At 53.3% G+C, this 17,018-nt stretch overlaps 1 protein-coding gene and 1 pseudogene across 2 annotated transcripts; one reads left to right on the plus strand and one right to left on the minus strand.

Annotated features, from left to right (window-relative positions):
* Positions 1 to 7,208: 7,208 nt before the first annotated feature.
* Positions 7,209 to 10,148, minus strand: LOC307177540 (transcription initiation factor TFIID subunit 13-like; annotated as a pseudogene). Its single transcript, XR_013831802.1, has 2 exons — positions 10,106 to 10,148; positions 7,209 to 8,291 (listed from the first exon to the last, which is right to left on the minus strand). The product of XR_013831802.1 is annotated as a transcription initiation factor TFIID subunit 13-like (transcript).
* A 436-nt stretch (positions 10,149 to 10,584) lies between these two features.
* LOC307177809 (uncharacterized protein) lies at positions 10,585 to 16,539 on the plus strand (the record flags this gene model as incomplete). The annotated part of the gene is given in 10 exon segments (XM_079905239.1): positions 10,585 to 11,153; positions 11,155 to 11,213; positions 12,830 to 12,913; positions 13,516 to 13,565; positions 13,567 to 13,638; positions 14,082 to 14,267; positions 15,185 to 15,322; positions 15,551 to 15,825; positions 16,249 to 16,421; positions 16,424 to 16,539. Coding segments are annotated over 10 exon segments (1,722 nt in total).
* Positions 16,540 to 17,018: the final 479 nt, after the last annotated feature.

The raw sequence follows: 17,018 nt of genomic DNA on the forward strand, positions 1-17,018 counted from the left end.
ACGGGAACCTTCTCTCCAAGCTGCAGTTTCCACACCACAGGACAAGCAAGTGGCTCAATTTAATGGGAAAACTGAACTTCCAAACTTCAGAAGACGATTAGGAGAATGTCATCATGACCTTGAGGAAAGGAAGGTGTTCTTAAACAAGACATTAATCATAAGGTGGAGGGGGGATTTAATTACAGAAAACAAAGAGCTTGTAATCTATGAAGAATTCTACAGGGGCTTCCCTGGTGGCGCAGTGGTTGAGAGTCCACCTGCCAATGCAGGAGACACGGGTTCGTGCCCCGGTCCGGGAAGATCTCACATGCCGCGGAGCGGCTGGGCCCGTGAGCCATGGCCGCTGAGCCTGCGCGTCCGGAGCCTGTGCTCCGCCACGGGAGAGGCCACAACTGTGAGAGGCCCGCGTACCGCAAAAAAAAAAAAAAAAAAAAAAAAAAAAAGAATTCTACAAAAGTGAAAAAACAATCCATAAAAAGGGGGAAATTTTTTTGCCATACACGTAACTAACAAGGGTTAGTATCCAACATATGGAAATAACCGACAAAACAATTCAAAGAGACTTAATCAGGCTCCTCAAAGGAGCGGAATCTGAAGGCTAAGACCTAAGCAAAGGTGCTCACGTCGGTCAGTTACCAGAAAGAGCAGATTAAAATCACAAGAAACAGCCACGAGAATGACTGAAGTTTTGAAGTCTGACGATGATGCGGAGTGATGGTGAGAACGACAAGCGTGGGTACCACGGCGGCGTTTAAATCATTTCAGCCACTTTGGGGAAGGTTTGGGAGTGTCTAGTAAGGAGGAGATAAGGATTGCTGCCTCAGCAGTTCCTTCCCAGGCGTTTGCCCTGCAGAAATGTGTGCACTTGTGCCCCAGGAAACACGAGTGTGAATGTGCCTGCTCACAGCGGGGCTGTTTGGAAACCAAGTCTGAAAACAGCCAAAGGTCCCAAAATGGTAGAATGGAGAAATATACCGTGGCACACAGTGGAAAACCGCACAGCCATGGCAAGAACCAGCTACAGCTGCAACACGGATGAATCTGGCAGGTGGAGCGTCAAAAAAGGAGCCAGGCACACAAGGGCACACATGACCCAATTCATAGCAAATCCAAAACCTAGCAGTACTCGGCTATGACTAAGGACCCATCCATGGCGGCAAAACCATAGAGCAAGGCAGGTAATAAGCATAAAAGTCAGGCTGCAGCACAACTTCTGGCAGAGGGAAGGGGCTGTGCATAGCAAGGAAACTTACGGGAATCCTGGCCGTGTTCTATTTCTTGATCTGAGTGGCAACGACATGGGAGTTCGTTTTATATTTATTTGTAAAACTGTACAAATATGCTTCATGTGATTTTCTGTATTATGCTGTGTGATAGCTCATTACTCTTTCAAAAACACAAGTGCATCTGAGCACCCACTGTACCAGGCACTGGGAATCCGCACAGACTTGCACCCAGCCCTGCTCCTGGCACTAATGGCCCAGGAGCTCGTGGAATGAGGATGTGGTTTCCCCTTGGCCAGCACAGCATGGGGTCTCCTGGCTACCATAACCTCAAGCTCACTGCAGAGCCTGCCTGCTGAGCAGTGAGGCGCAGCCCCCCACTGCTCCCGTTCTCTCCTGGTCCCCCACCCTGCTTGGAATTCCAGAGATGGCTCTGGAGGGAACCCCTCTGATGCACTGTCACGTTTCCCTCCCCAGTGGGGGAGGCACAGGGGCTTGAACAGGCTCCTCCCATGCCCTACCCTCCCTCCCACCAGCACATATGACCTTGACATACTGTGCCCGGCCAGAGGCCCCAGGCCCAGAGCTCTGTCCCTTGTCATCCCCCAGTCTTCAGAGATGATGGTACAAAGAGCTTTCCCTCGACTCCCAGGCTGTTGGGCCTGGACCCAGGCCAGTGCCCTATAGATCCTGCAGGCTCAGGGCCAAGAGGATGGGATGGGAAGGACATCTCCCCAACCTGTTTACAGGACCCAGGCCGCTATCTCCAGCTCCAATCTGCTGCCTTCCTTTATCTCAGCGGGGCCAGCCCCGGGTTCCCAGCAGCGGCCTCGCCGCCACTCACTTCCTGCCAGCGGCCCAGCGTTACAGGAATATGCACACTGAACTTGGCTCGTGCATGTGTATGTGTGTGTGTGTGAGTGTGCGCCCACACCCCAGAGCCTGCCCCTGGAGGGGTGCCAGGGAGCCTGGGGGTGCCGCAAGAGGCAGCCACCCCAGGACTCATATCTCGCTCCCCCGAGAGCCTGCCCCGTCCTCCCACTGCTCTGAGTAGGCCAGGGAAGGGGCTACCTCGGGGACCCCCAGCTTTCCCCAGCATCTGTTCCTCATCCACTCCTGCCCCCTCCTGCACAGGGCCCCACAGCCCGCCACGGTCAGAGCTCCCGACGGGGCTCCCCACCTCACACCACAGTGTCCGCACTGCCTGGGGGTCCCTGGGGTCAGGGGAAGTTGGGCCATGTGTCTCCCTCATCTTCCACTCAACTGGAATTACTGAGTGCTGTGGGCTGGGCTGGGCTGGGCACACAGGACACCTCGAAGGCCAAGAGTGTCCCGGCCCTGCCTATAACCTGCGGTCAGTGACAAGAAGAGACCCTACCTGCACCCCAGAAGGACAGCCACCTCCCTCCCCTGCTGGACCAGGGTCAGGGAGCTTCCCGGAAGGAGCGTCTCAGCTGAGACAAGAAGACAGAGAAGGTGCTAACCAGGGACACGTGCCACTGACTGGGGGGGTTTCCGGGCTGAAGGAGCAGCAGGTGCAAAGATGTCGGGGTGAGAAGGAGACCAGCACATTTGGGGAAGCAGAAAGGCTGCAGCAGTGTGAGGGAGGTAGCTACGCGGAGGATGCGACCAGGGAGGGGCTGCATCTGGGGGCAGGAGCCCAAGTTGGCTTGACCCCGGGGCAGTGGCTACGGGGTGGGGGTGGGGGTCTGCATGGAGGCAGGAGAGGACCCCATGACCTCCAGGGTGGCAGCTGGGGAGTGGGCTGGACTTGCCCTCTGAGAAGAGGGGGAGGGAAGGGGATCAGCTCAGTGACCTGGGGTGGGGGGCAAGCAAGGCTGGCTGCACCAGGGGCTTCTGGCTTCTCATCTGGGACCTGTGAACTGTCCCCAGCTTACCAACAGGGTGACTCAGATCTCAGACACACACTCTAGGGACACACACACACACACACACACACACACATACACACACACACATACACACAGGCATACATATGTATACATGGGTACACACACACATGGGCACACACACGTACCCACCCCCCACACACATGTGTACAGGCACACCTCATTTTTTTTTTTTTGGCCGTACGCGGGCCTCTCACTGTTGTGGCCTCTCCCGTTGCGGAGCACAGGCTCCGGACGCGCAGGCTCAGCGGCCATGGCTCACGGGTCCAGCCGCTCCGCGGCATGTGGGATCTTCCCGGACCGGGGCACGAACCCGCGTCCCCTGCATCGGCAGGCGGACTCTCAACCACTGCGCCACCAGGGAAGCCTGCACACCTCATTTTATTGCATTTCACAGACACTGCTTTTTTTTTTTTTAACATATTGAAGGCTTGTAGCAACTCTGTATCAAGCACGTCTATCGGCGCCATTTTTCCAAGAGCATTTGCTCACTTTGTGTCTCTGTGTCACATTTTGGTAATTCTCCCAATATTTCAAACCCTCCACCAGCAAAAAGATTATGACTCACTGAAGGCTCAGATGATGGTTAGCAATTTTAGCAATAATACATATATATATATATATATTTTTTTTTTTTTTGCGGTACACGGGCCTCTCACTGTTGTGGCCTCTCCTGTTGCGGAGCACAGGGTCCAGACGCACAGGCTCAGCGACCATGGCTCACGGGCCCAGCCGCTCCGCGGCACGTGGGATCTTCCCGGACCAGGGCACGAACTCGTGTCTCCTGCATTGGCAGGCCGACTCTCAACCACTGCGCCACCAGGGAAGCCCAATAAAATATTTTAAATTAAGGTATATACATTGTTTTTAGACATAATGCTACTGCACACTTTTTAAAATCTTTTTACTTTTTTCATATTTTATTCCTTATATTGATCGGTTAAGAAAGTAAAATCTTCCTAAGTACTGATTCACAGATAATGCTTATAAGTGGCACACAAAACATTCAGTTTCACAAACAGTAATATCCAATGATCCCCTTAAATGCAATTTTAATCCTTACTTTAAGCTAAGTGCAAGAATAATACAATAAGCTAAATACACACAAAACCTGTATATGCTGAACTACAAAAGTGGTTTCCATAGCCACACATGGTCTTCACATTTCCACAATGAACAAGTACTAACAAATATGTTAATAAAACACTACCCCAGGGCTTCCCTGGTGGCGCAGTGGTTGAGAGTCCGCCTGCCGATGCAGGGGACACGGGTTCGTGCCCCGGTGTGGGAAGATCCCACATGCCGCGGAGCGGCTGGGCCCATGAGCCGTGGCCGCTGAGCCTGTGCATCCAGAGCCTGTGCTCCGCAACGGGAGAGGCCACAACAGTGAGAGGCCCGCATACCGCAAAAAACAAAACAAAACAAAAAAACACTACCCCAAATGCTTATCCTGGCATCGGCTTTTTCCGCAGTGCCATTCCTGCTACTGAAAGCACTTATTTTTCTTTTTATAATTTTGAATTTTACTTAATTTATTTTTTTATACAGCAGGTTCTTATTAGTCATCAATTTTATACACATCAGTGTACACATGTCAATCCCAATCGCCCAATTCATCACACCATCACCCCACACCCCCGCGGCTTTCCCCTGTTGGTGTCCATACGTTTGTTCTCTACATCTGTGTCTCAATTTCTGCCCTGCAAACCAGTCCATCTGTACCATTTTTCTAGGTTCCACATACATGCATTAATATACGATATTTGTTTTTCTCTTTCTGACTTACTTCACTCTGTATGACAGTCTCTAGATCCATCCACGTCTCAACAAATGACCCAATTTCGTTCCTTTTTATGGCTGAGTAATATTCCATTGCATATATGTACCACATCTTCTTTATCCATTCGTCTGTCGATGGGCATTTAGGTTGCTTCCATGACCTGGCTATTGTAAACAGTGCTGCAATGAACATTGGGGTGCATGTGTCTTTTTGAATTGTGGTTTCCTCTGGGTATATGCCCAGTAGTGGAATTGCTGGATCATATGGTAATTCTATTTTTAGTTTTTTAAGGAATCTCCATACTGTTCTCCATAGTGGCTTCATCAGTTTACATTCCCACCAACAGTGCAAGAGGGTTCCCTTTTCTCCACACCCTCTCCAGCATTTGTTGTTTGTAGATTTTCTGATGATGCCCATTCTAACTGGTGTGAGGTGATACCTCACTGTAGTTTTGATTTGCATTTCTCTAATAATTAGTGATGTTGAGCAGCTTTTCATGTGCTTCTTGGCCATCTGTATATCTTCTTTGGAGAAATGTCTATTTAGGTCTTCTGCCCATTTTTGGATTGGGTTGTTTGCTTTTTTAATATTGAGCTGCATGAGCTGTTTATATATTTTGGAGATTAATCCTTTGTCCGTTGATTCATTTGCAAATATTTTCTCGCATTCTGAGGGTTGTCTTTTTGTCTTATTTGTGGTTTCCTTTGCTGTGCAAAAGCTTTGAAGTTTCATTAGGTCCCATTTGTTTATTTTTGTTTTTATTTCCATTACTCTAGGAGGTGGATCAAAAAAGATCTTGCTGTGATTTATGTCAAGGAGTGTTCTTCCTATGTTTTTCTCTAAGAGTTTTATAGTGTCCAGTCTTACATTTAGGTCTCTAATCCATTTTGAGTTTTTTTTTTTGTGTATGGTGTTAGGGAGTGTTCTAATTTCATTCTTTTACATGTAGCTGCCCAGTTTTCCCAGCACCACTTACTGAAGAGACTGTCTTTTATCCATTGTGTATCCTTGCCTCCTTTGTCATAGATTAGTTGACCATAGGTGCGTGGGTTTACCTCTGGGCTTTCTATCTTGTTCCATTGATCTATGTTTCTGTTTTTGTGCCAGTACCATACTGTCTTGATTACTGTAGCTTTGTAGTATACTCTGAAGTCAGGGAGTCTGATTCCTCCAGTTCCGTTTTTTTCCCTCAAGACTGCTTTGGCTATTTGGGGTCTTTTGTGTCTCCATAAAAATTTTAAGATTTTTTGTTCTAGTTCCGTAAAAAATGCCATTGGCAATTTGATAGGGATTGCATTGAATCTGTAGATTGCTTTGGGTAGTATAGTCATTTTCACAATATTGATTCTTCCAATCCAAGAACATGGTATATCTCTCCATCTGTTTGTATCTTTAATTTCTTTCATCAGTGTCTTATAGTTTTCTGCATACAGATCTTTTGTCTCCCTAGGTAGGTTTATTCCTAGGTATTTTATTCTTTTTGTTGCCATGGTAAATGGGAGTGTTTTCATCTTTAGTGTATAGGAATGCAAGAGATTTCTGTGCATTCATTTTGTATCCTGCAACTTTACCAAATTCATTGATTAGCTCTAGTAGTTTTCTGGTGGCATCTTTAGGATTCTCTATGTATAGTATCATGTCATCTGCAGACAGTGACAGTTTTACTTTTTCTTTTCCAATTTGTAATCCTTTTATTTCTTTTTCTTCTCTGACTGCCGAGGCTAGGACTTCCAAAACTATGTTGAATAATAGCAGTGAGAGTCGACATCCTTGTCGTGTTCCTGATCTTAGAGGTAATGCTTTCAGTTTTTCACCATTGAGAATGATGTTTGCTGTGGGTTTGTCGTATATGGCCTTTATTATGTTGAGGTAGGTTCCCTCTATGCCCACTTTCTGGAGAGTTTTTATCATAAATGGGTGTTGAATTTTGTCAAAAGCTTTTTCTGCATCTTTTGAGATGATCATATGGTTTTTCTTCTTCAATTTGTTAATATGGTGTATCACATTGATTGATTTGCATATATTGAAGAATCCTTGCATCCCTGGGATAAATCCCACGTGATCATGGTGTATGATCCTTTTAATGTGTTGTTGGATTCTGTTTGCTAGTATTTTGTTGAGGATTTTTGCGTCTATATTCATCAGTGATACTGGTCTGTAATTTTGAAAGCACTTATTTTTAGAAGCTTTAATGTGACCTGGGAAAATGAGTTCTCTTAAAACCTGACAAATAGTATAAGCCCCAAAGATTTTAAATCAAATAAGTCTTCCAACACAGAAGCATTCATAGGGGACTTTTAGTTTCTCAAAAAATAAAAAATTAAAATTAAAAAAATCACTCTTGTTATCTAAAGATAAGAGTATTAAAACAAATTATGTTAAGACAAATAAACACTCCTAAAAAAAGGTTGTATTTTCTATCATTTTCTCCTTAAAAGAAACACAAACCAGTTCACTATCTTTTAATAACTTAAGACTACTGTAATCTAAAAACTTTAGAATACATGAAACACGTCTTAGCTATCAAAGGTACCATTTAGATTTCACATATTAAACAGCTACAGTACAGCCTACGATGGCACAAGTACACTTAAAACATAAATATTAATTCATCATTTAGACGGTCAGAAGTCAGAAGGAACTGAATGGTTTGCAAGGTACTTTGACTTACATGTGGTCACTAAAATCCAGTAAGTAATTCAAAGTATGGTAATATAATCGCAGGCAATTAAAGGCTCAAATATCACTATGAAATTGAAGACATGAAAATAAAGACTGAAAACTTTGTGGTTCTCTAGCTTTCATTCACATGGCTAGATATCAGAACCTTACTGTGGAAAATATAGTTATTAAATATGATTTCCCCAGAAAATAATGAAGCTGCAGAAAGTACAAAAGGTGTCAAGAGCCATAGTCGTAGTTTGCTTCATCAAATGCTCTTCTAGCTCGTTTCAGTTCTTCATTCACAGTAAACAAGTCTTTAACCCTAGCAAACTTTCCTGGGTCCTTTCGAATCAAGAAGATGATATCTTCAACTTGTACCTGACCTTGTCTTCCAATTGACATTGCCTTGTGAGTCATTTCAGTGATGAACTCTATGACAAGGCTTCAAGAATATCTACTGACTCAGTATAAGGACTCTGACCATCCCCAAACCCATACACCATACACCGTAATTCTTTAGAAAAAAGTCTCTTTCTTTTACCCTGTCCACCTTCTGCACCTCCTCCAATTTCTTCATTTTCCTCCTCAAAGGTGGGGTCTTCTTCACCTGCCATCTCAGCAGCCAGCCGCCGCCAGCGTGCACCCGCCTCCCGCGGAGCTGCTACTGCACACTTGAAAGACTACAGGGTAGTGTAAGCGTCACTTTTATGTGCCCTGAGAAACCAAAAAATTTGTGTGACCCACTTTATTGTGACACTCACTTTATAGCAATGGTCTGGAACCCAACCTGCAACATCTCTGAGGTGTGCCTTACACTTACATAACAAATACTTATACACAGTTACATATACCCCCATGTGTGTGCACATGTGAATGCACACCTGTACATGCATACATGCGTGGACATATCAACATGCACGTGCACACAAACTTATACACGTGTACATGTACACACACATACACAGACACAGTCACACACGTGCATGCGCCTACACAACCCCGAGACCAAGCCTTGTTCAGAGGGTCTCCCCCCTTGATAAGACCTCAGAAACAGACCTCACTGGCCCAGGGAGAGCCCCCCCACTTCTCCCCTGATAGCCTGAGCTTTCTGGTCCCCCCCACCCCCTGCACTGGAAGCCACCACTAGGCGAGGTGGGGGTGGCCAGGTGCCCTGGGACAAGATAGGAGGTGATAAGCAGCACCTGGCAGAAGCAATCTCCGCTGGGCCCAGCCTTCCCCGGAACAGTCCACTCTCTGGGGAAACAGCTCTGCTATGGGAGGAGGAAGGCCCAGTTTGGTGACCAGCTGTGTCACCTTGGTAGCATTCTTGGGTAGCCCCCAAAAATGGCAGGTAGCCCCCTGCCCAGCCCCCCTCCCCTGAGGTTGCTGTGAGGATTAGCTGGGAGGCTGTATGGGGGAAGGCTTGGCAAACTGTGAAGTGACTGCAAACACAAGGTCACTCTGTGGTTCTGCCATGGCTGGGACGTGCCTGGGGATCCAGCTGTTTGCCCCCTTCTCCCTGCTCCCCTGGGAGCCACCATCACTGCCCCAGTCCCTCCCTTCCTTCCCACAGAGGCCTCTGCTCCCCTCCCCCCACTTCCCAGCAGAAGGGTTGGAGCCAGACACTGAGATAAGGGGCTTGTTTTCTAAGGGCCCGGAATTCGGTGGAGATTGAGGGTCAGGGCCGGAGGGCACTGGCGCTGGCGGGAGGAAGGGGGGCGGGGTTAGGGCACAGTGAGCCTTTCCTTGGGGCCCCAGACCCTATGGGGACTTGCAATTTCCACCCTTTCGGGATGGCTCTGCAGGCACAGGGGGAGAGGTGGAGAGCTCCAGTTGTTGGGCCCCATCTCCACCCCTGCTCCCTTCTCCTTCGGGGCCTCAAACGTTCCGGCTGCCTCCTACCCCAATGCTCCTCCTACCCCAATCCTTTGCGCATGCTGTTCTCTCTGCCCAGAACACTCTCCCCTCTGCCTTTGTCTGATTAACACCTTAATGTCTTCAAAGCTCAGCCCAATCACTGCTTCCTCCAGGAAGCCTGCCCTCATGCCTCAGCCAGGTCCAATGCAGCTTCTCCCAGCGCCAACAGGCAGCATCCTGTCCCCATCCCGAGGACCTGACCTCCAAGCAGGCTGCTTTGCTCTCCTTTATCCCCAGACCCAACCCGGAGCAGACACATGGCAGAAGTCCGATGAAGGTCAGTGTCTGAGAGTCCTCTTTGCTGAGGGGTGCCCTGATCAGAGGTGTGGGTGCCTCTTCTGGTGACCTTCAGCCCCTCAGGACCGACTTCCTCCCGTGAGGAAGAGACATCTGTGGCCCACACTCTGGGAAGGGGAGCTGCTGAGTGGGGCTGGGCACTCAGAGGGAGGCCTGTCCTCCCTGAGTGAGGGAAGGTCACCCTGCAGGAGGCCCAGTCCAGGCTGTCAGGCTGCACCCCACAGCAGCACGAAGGCCCAGGGCCCTGGACTGTGACCAGTAACCATGATAGAGCAGCAGCAGGAGGAGAGCAAGCACGCATACACAGTACTCACTACCAGCCAGGCGCCAGGGTCAGCAGGAGAAGCCTTAAGTCATCAAATCCTCAACAGCGCATTTTGCATTTAAGGAGACTGAGGCACGGAGAGGTTAACTGAGTTGTCCAAAGCCGCACACCTGGTAAGTTGGGACTTGAGTCAGTCGGGTCCTTTTACCACTACCTCGCATGGCCCTGGGTGGAGGCAGCCCACCCGTCAAGGGTCGGGGGTATGGAGGAGGGGGCTCGCCATGCACCCCTCTAATTCCACCTCCATCTGAAGTCGGACGCTCAGATGGGTTGCACCATCTTTGCGTCCCTCTGCCTGGCACCTAGGCGATGCCTGACACCAGTGGGTGCTCAATAAATCTATACTGAAAAAAGTAGATAATGGGAAGCTAGTTTTTAGGGGCAACGTAACACAGTGGTTCAGAGCTGGACGCTCCTCGCCAAGTTCATTAGCTCTCTGTGTCTCAGTTTCCCCATCTGTAAAACGGGATGAAAACAGTACTTTTCTCCTCAGAGCTGTTTAGAGACTTTACTGCGTTCACACTTGTAAAGTGCCTGGGACAGTGCGGGGCACACGGTAAGAAGCACATGAGCGTCTGCTCTATAAAAACTTGCCTGGTTTCGGTTTCTTCTTGGGTAAGCAGAACCCTTCCTCTCCCTCATCCCTGGTTCGCGCGTCGCAGACCGCGACGAAGGTCGTACTACAACTCCCAGCATGCCGCGGGGGCCCTCTCCCGGACTTGCGCGGTGCCGGCCGTGACGAAGGCCGAACTACAACTCCCAGCGTGCCGCGGAGCCGTCCCGCCAGCCACGGTCGGCCGCGGCCGAAGTTCGGGAAGTCCTGCTGCTCGGATCCCGCCGCTCCCGGTCGCCCTCGCCGGGGAGGTCGGGTCGGAGGAACCGAGCGCTGCCCCCGCCATGCTCCGCAGACTGGCCCGGGCTGCGACCCAGCAGCAGAGGGCCCTCTGGGCGCGGGGATCTGGGAGCCAGGCGGGGATCCCGACGCACGTGGTAGACCTGCGCAGCGACACGGTTACCAAGCCCGGGCCGGCCATGAGGCTCCATGGCCGAGGCAGTTGTGGGGGACGACGACTACGGCGAGGACCCCACCGTCCGCGGTGAGCCCGGCGTGCAGGCCGGGGCCGGGGGTCCTCGCGGCGACCCCAGTGCGCTGTCCATGGTGCTGGCGGGGGGAGAGGTGGCCCGGGACCCGGGGTGGCGGCTCAGCTGCAGGCTAGGCATTGCGCTTGGCGTTCTTGCGGCTCAGTCTGACGCATCACTCGAGAGCCTGTTAGAAATGCAGATTCTCGGGCCCCACACCGGACCTCCTGAGCCAGAATCTGCAAGTTAAAACAGGATCGCCGGGTGACTTGTGTGCTCATTAAAGTGTGGCCCCACTGCCCGATGAGATGGGTGTTATCTCATCTTGCAGAGGAGGGCTCCGAGCAGCTGAGCCAGGCACTCAAGTTCCCATACCGAATAAATGGCAAAACAGGACTTGAACCCTGGTCTTCTCACTCTAGCACCGTTAGCTATTGTCCTGCACCCACCACCTTCCCACATGAAGACAAAGAGAAAACCCACCTAGAAAAGGGGATTCTCCACAGGCTGCATCCCCCCCCCCCCCGAGGAGTGGGTTCTAAAAACCTAGGGAGTGTTTTCAAGATGGTGACTGGTGCCACCACCCTGGGTTGAGTTGCTGCCTTAGTGAACCATTGCTATTGCTGGAGTGTGTAGGACCGTCAGCTGTGCTAGGGGCAAGCCTGAGGGTTACCACTTGAGCCCTGAGGGCCTGGATGTGGGGTCAGGTGGTGATGGGGCTGATCATGCATCCAGCAGACACCCACTTTTGCCTGAAACTTCAAAGATGCTGACCCACTGCTCAGCAGGCCACCTGATGCATAGACAGTCACCCCCACTGAGGTGAGGGAGGTGCTGGGGTTAACGTGCATCCACAGAGAGTGCCTTGGGGACTGGCAGGTGGGGACATGGGACTCACAGGAAATGGGGACTTTGTGGAGGAACCTCTTAAAAGATGAGTGAAGTGCTCCACCCCCAACCCTGGGCAGGGAAGGGAGTGCTGGCTCACCGGGCAGGGGAACTGCAGAAGCAGAAGCAGAGTGGTGCAAAAGGTGTCTGGGATATGGATGGGGAATGGGGCTGGAGTGGGTGTGCAGGAGAGCATTCCTGTCCCTGGAGGGGAGGCAGAAGGCAGATCCCACCGGTCTTGAATGTCACGGCAAAGGCTTCATACTGTATGCCACAGGCAGAGGGGAGCCACAGTGAGCTTTAAAGCCGGAGCCGGAAGCCCCGCCCCCTCCATCCCCCCAGTCTCCTCCAGTCCTTCTGTTCTGGGAGAGGAAGTCAGCAGAGAAACCGCAGGGCCCCACCTGCAAGGGACTGATGGGAAAGGAAGTGAGACAGGTGTGAGGTCTGGGTGGGACAGGAGGGTTCAAACCACAGAGTTTCAGTGTGTGGGGGGAGAACATGGCCCAGGAGGAGGCGGGGCACAGAGGGTCGACTGAGGGGCCCCTGGACCCAGATGTGCAGCCACCAAGACCACAGGCTGCAACTGGCAGACCAGGGCTGGCGTCCTGCTTGGCTACTCACCACAGCCTTGGGCAAGATGCCCTCATCCGGACAAAGAGCTCATGGGGTCGGCAAAGAGAGGAATTTGAAAAGTGCCATTGTTGATGGGCTCCCCCCGCCGCGCCCCCATCCCTTCCCACCTCAGAGCTTCAGGCCACGGCTGCGGAGCTGCTCGGGGTGGAGCAGACCCTGTTCGTGCCCACAAACACCATGGCCAGCCTCATCTCTGGTGAGCGCGGGGTGACTTCCATTTGCCCTCCAGGCCCTCCCTCCATGCTTCTCCCTTTTGTGCTGGGGGCTGTGACAATGTCAGTGGGGCTCCGAGCCATCTGGAACCTGTAACCACACCCTCCTCTCACCCCTTCCTGCCTGGGGGTCCTGCACTGAACTTCGTGACTGCCCAGCATGCTGCCACACCTTTGTAAATTGCCCCTTTATCAAATACTCCGGATTCCCAGGGTGCGAGTGCCCTCTGTTTCCTGCTAGGGCCTGACTGGTGCCCGTGCCCTGGGCTGCTTATTCCCCAAACAGCAGCATCATGGCTGGCTTCCCCACGCAGGAGATACCCTGCAGGTGGGCTGCAGGGCACAGGGGTGTAGGGTGTGCGGCGCCCAGTGATCCACAGGGTCACCGTCTTAGACTTGTGGACTTAGTGGGATGGTTTTCCAGCACCTGGCGGGAAGGTGTCTTGAAGGGGCGCTCTTTCCTAATTGGCATAAGGCACTTGGGAGCTAGCTGTGGCCTTGGGGGTCAGTCCGGCTGAGCTGGCTGGGGACGGATGGGCCCCATGGGACTCGGTGTCAACGCTGTCCCCCACCCCACCTACCTTAGTGATGTATGCCTGCCAGCGCCGGGGCTCCCCGCTCCTCCTTGGGCAGGAGGCTCCCCGCTCCTCCTTGGGCAGGAGGCTCCACGTGCCACCTCCACGTCCAGGAGCAGGGCGGGGTGGCTCAGGTAAGGGCCCAGCACCGCTCGCCTGGGGCCAGCACAGGATGCTCAGCACGTGGGGTGAGAACCTGCCTCCCAGGCACCAAGTTGGGACCTGCAGAGGGAGAAATGGTGGCCTCTCCAGGGAAGGCAGTAAGGAGAGCCATTCCCAGATTGACCACACAGGGGCGGGCTCGGCTCAGGCCAGTCGGTTTGCTGGCTGTGCTTGTAACCCTGCTGCCCCCTAGTGGGAACCCAGAGCACTGGGCGCTTAGGGAGGAGGGACCGCAGCCTCCCAAGCAAACATCGTGCCTTCAGTCCTCCCCCACCCTTAGCTGGGATGTCTATGCCCACGTCCACAGCACAGGGGGAAGGCTTCACGGCCCAGAGCTGGGGAGGAGCAGACAGGACAGGGGTAGGAGGTGCTGCTGGACCCCTGGACCTCATCATTTGCACGCCCACACCTGCAGATCGCTGGGGCGCACTCCCACCCCCTCCCAGACCTGCCCCATGGCACCCTGGACCTGGCTGAGCTGGAGGGGCTGGTTGCACGGAGCCTTGGGAGCCGCTCCCACCCGGTCTGTGAGCTCATTTGCCTGGAGGACGCCCACAGCAGCTCAGGGGGCTGGGTGCTCCCCATCGAGTGCCTATGCCAGCCAGGCCTGGCCCCACCACTGTGCCCCCACCACTAGCCAGCTGCCGGCTTTCTGTCCCTCAGGCCCCTCTCCTGGGGTTTAGTCCCCTCTGATACATGCCTGGGTGCCCATCAGTGGCCAGAACTTCTGTGGGAGACATGGGTGCGGTTCTAGGCGCAGATGCAAAGGGAATTTTTGCCCCAGTGCCCAAGCTTTTCTCCAAAGAGCAGAGACCCAGTCCTCAGGGAGGCGAGTCCCCAAGCGGCACCACCTTGGTCTGGTCTTAGAGCCAGCGTGCAAGGGCTGGGCTCTGCCGCTCTCCCCTGCGAGAACTTGAGCGCTAACTAACCCTCCAGACCTATTCCTCATCTGGGAAAGGGGACTGAGGGCATCCTTCCAATAGGGCTGCGGCGAGGCTTCAGTAAGATGAGGCATTCATTGCTTGGCCCACAGTGAGCCCACCATAAACAGGAGATAAAACCCTTATCCTCGGGCTTCCCTGGTGGCGCAGTGGTTGAGAGTCCACCTGCCGGTTCATGCCCCGGTCCGGGAGGATCCCACATGCCACGGAGCGGCTGGGCCCGTGAGCCATGGCCGCTGGGCCTGCGCGTCCGGAGCCTGTGCTCCACAACGGGAGGGGCCACGCAGTGAGAGGCCCGCGTACCACCAAAAAAAAAAAGAAAAGAAAAGAAAAAAAGAAAAAAAACACCCTTATCCTTGACCCCCTTTCACAGAGGACAGCCTCAGGCCCAGGCCCAGAGTGACTGCTCAGGTGCCAGATGGCCAAGCTTGTCACCAGCCAGCTCTCCTGACTCAAAGCCCTCCTGCTTCCTCAAGGACACAAGCCCAGTGACCCTCCAGTGATCTTCTGGAGACCCATCCTCCCTCTGCCCCTCCCCCCAGCCTGGCCCTCTGACCCTCCTGCCTCTCACCCCCAGGTGCACCTGCTGGCCCGGAGCTATGGGGTCCAGGTTCACCTGGATGGGGCCCGGTTGATGAACGCCGCGGTGGCTCTGTGCATGCCCCCTGCCCGCATCGTGGAGCGCTGTGATTCTGTGTCTCTCTGTTTCTCCAAGGTAGGGAAGCCGCTGGGCCGCCCCCGACACAGGAGGGTAGAGATGCCCACAGCAAGAGGCCGAGTTGGGTCCCCGAGCTCCTATGTTGACAGCCGCTCACGCTGGGCCCCTCTAACCGCCTCCCCGATGAGGCCACAGTGTCGCCCATCCCTGTCCCTTTTGCCCCCTCCCGAAGACAGAGATGCACACCCATGGGCAGGCAGGCAGGACTCTCCTCTCTTCCCCCAGGGCCTCGGCGCAACAGTGGGGGCCCTGGTTGGGGGACCCAAGGGCTTCACTGAAGAAGCCTGGCGCCTCCGGAAAGCCCTGGGTGGGGGGATGCGCCAGGCGGGGGTGCTGGCCGTAGCTGCCCTGGTGGGACTGACTGATGCTGAGGAGGTGCTGCTGAAGGACCACCAGAACGCCCAGAGGTTTGCCAGAGGTGCCTGGACACCCCCCACTTCCCTTTGGCCCCAGGGGTGTGCCTTGGGGGTCCCCTGTAGCCGGGCCCAAACCCCCAGCAGGCGTGCATCCTTCCAACTCTAGAAGGTGAAGGTTAGCCGCTGAACCAGCAGGGGTGGGATCCAGGTGGTCTATGCTTTACCAGGCCACAACCCATGCAGCTCCTAGACCAGTAGGCACCCAGTGCGTGTTAGTAATTTTCTACAGGATCCAGCAGAATGTAGCCTTTCACTTGGGTTGAGTCCTCACAACAACCCCAAGATGTCCCCACTTTACAGATGAGGAAACCTAGACCCCAAGAGGTTAACGGATTTGTCCAAGGTCACGGAGCTGAAAAGTAGCAGAGCCAAGCCTGCCCATGTTAGGAATAAGACTCCCTCTTTTCCTCCCACTACAGTTGGGCTGTCCTCTGCCTTTCCTGGGGTGACACGGCTGGAGTGGTAGGGAAGTGGTGGGGTACTGGGGTTGGGCTCCACTTACCACAGGACCTGGGCTCAGGAACTGGCATCCCCTGTCTGCTCCATGGATCTCACCACCATAGAGACGAACATGGTGATGGTGAGGGTGGATGGGCTGCTGCCCGAGGAGCAGTGCCAGCGCCTGCAGACCATGAGCGCTGACGAGGTGGCCCAGACTGGCCACGCGGTGTGTGTGCTGCTGTCCCCTGGACTGAGCAGTCAGTGCGAGCCATGTGGCACCGCGACGTCTCTGCAGAGGACACCAAGCTGGCGCTGGGAAAGTGGGCGTTCGTGCTGAGGGCCCTGAGGATGGGGTGACAGACCCTGTGCCCTGGGTGGGATGGAGGGAGGCGGGGAGTGGAGGTGTCCCCAGGGAGTGGGTGGGAGGAGAGGCAGTAAAAGAACACCCCTGTCATCCACTGGTCTCCTTGGACCCCTTCACCTCCATGACACATGGGGTGAGGCCTTCCACCTGTTCATCCAGCAAACCTCGCGTGCCCCTGTGTCCGGGACAGGGGCCCAAGCATGCAGGGACAGGTGGGACCCCATGCTGGCTCTCCCAGCACAGCCCAGGGGGCAGCCACATGGCTCATGAGAGCATCTTGGGGACTTGCAGGAGGAAGTGTGAGAGGACACAGAAATGGACACTGGTATTGTGTGGCCCAGTAGGAGGCTGGGACTTTACCTCGCAGTCATCTCATCTGTATTTACCTTTTTAAACAATAAAATTTTTGTGCTTATGAAATAATATGTCATTGCTGCACATAATTTGGGACAGGATCTCCTTTCTAGCAACT

Source organism: Stenella coeruleoalba (genome assembly GCF_951394435.1).
Source record: "Stenella coeruleoalba genome assembly, chromosome: 19".
In the NCBI taxonomy this organism is placed as follows: Eukaryota; Metazoa; Chordata; class Mammalia; order Artiodactyla; family Delphinidae; genus Stenella; species Stenella coeruleoalba.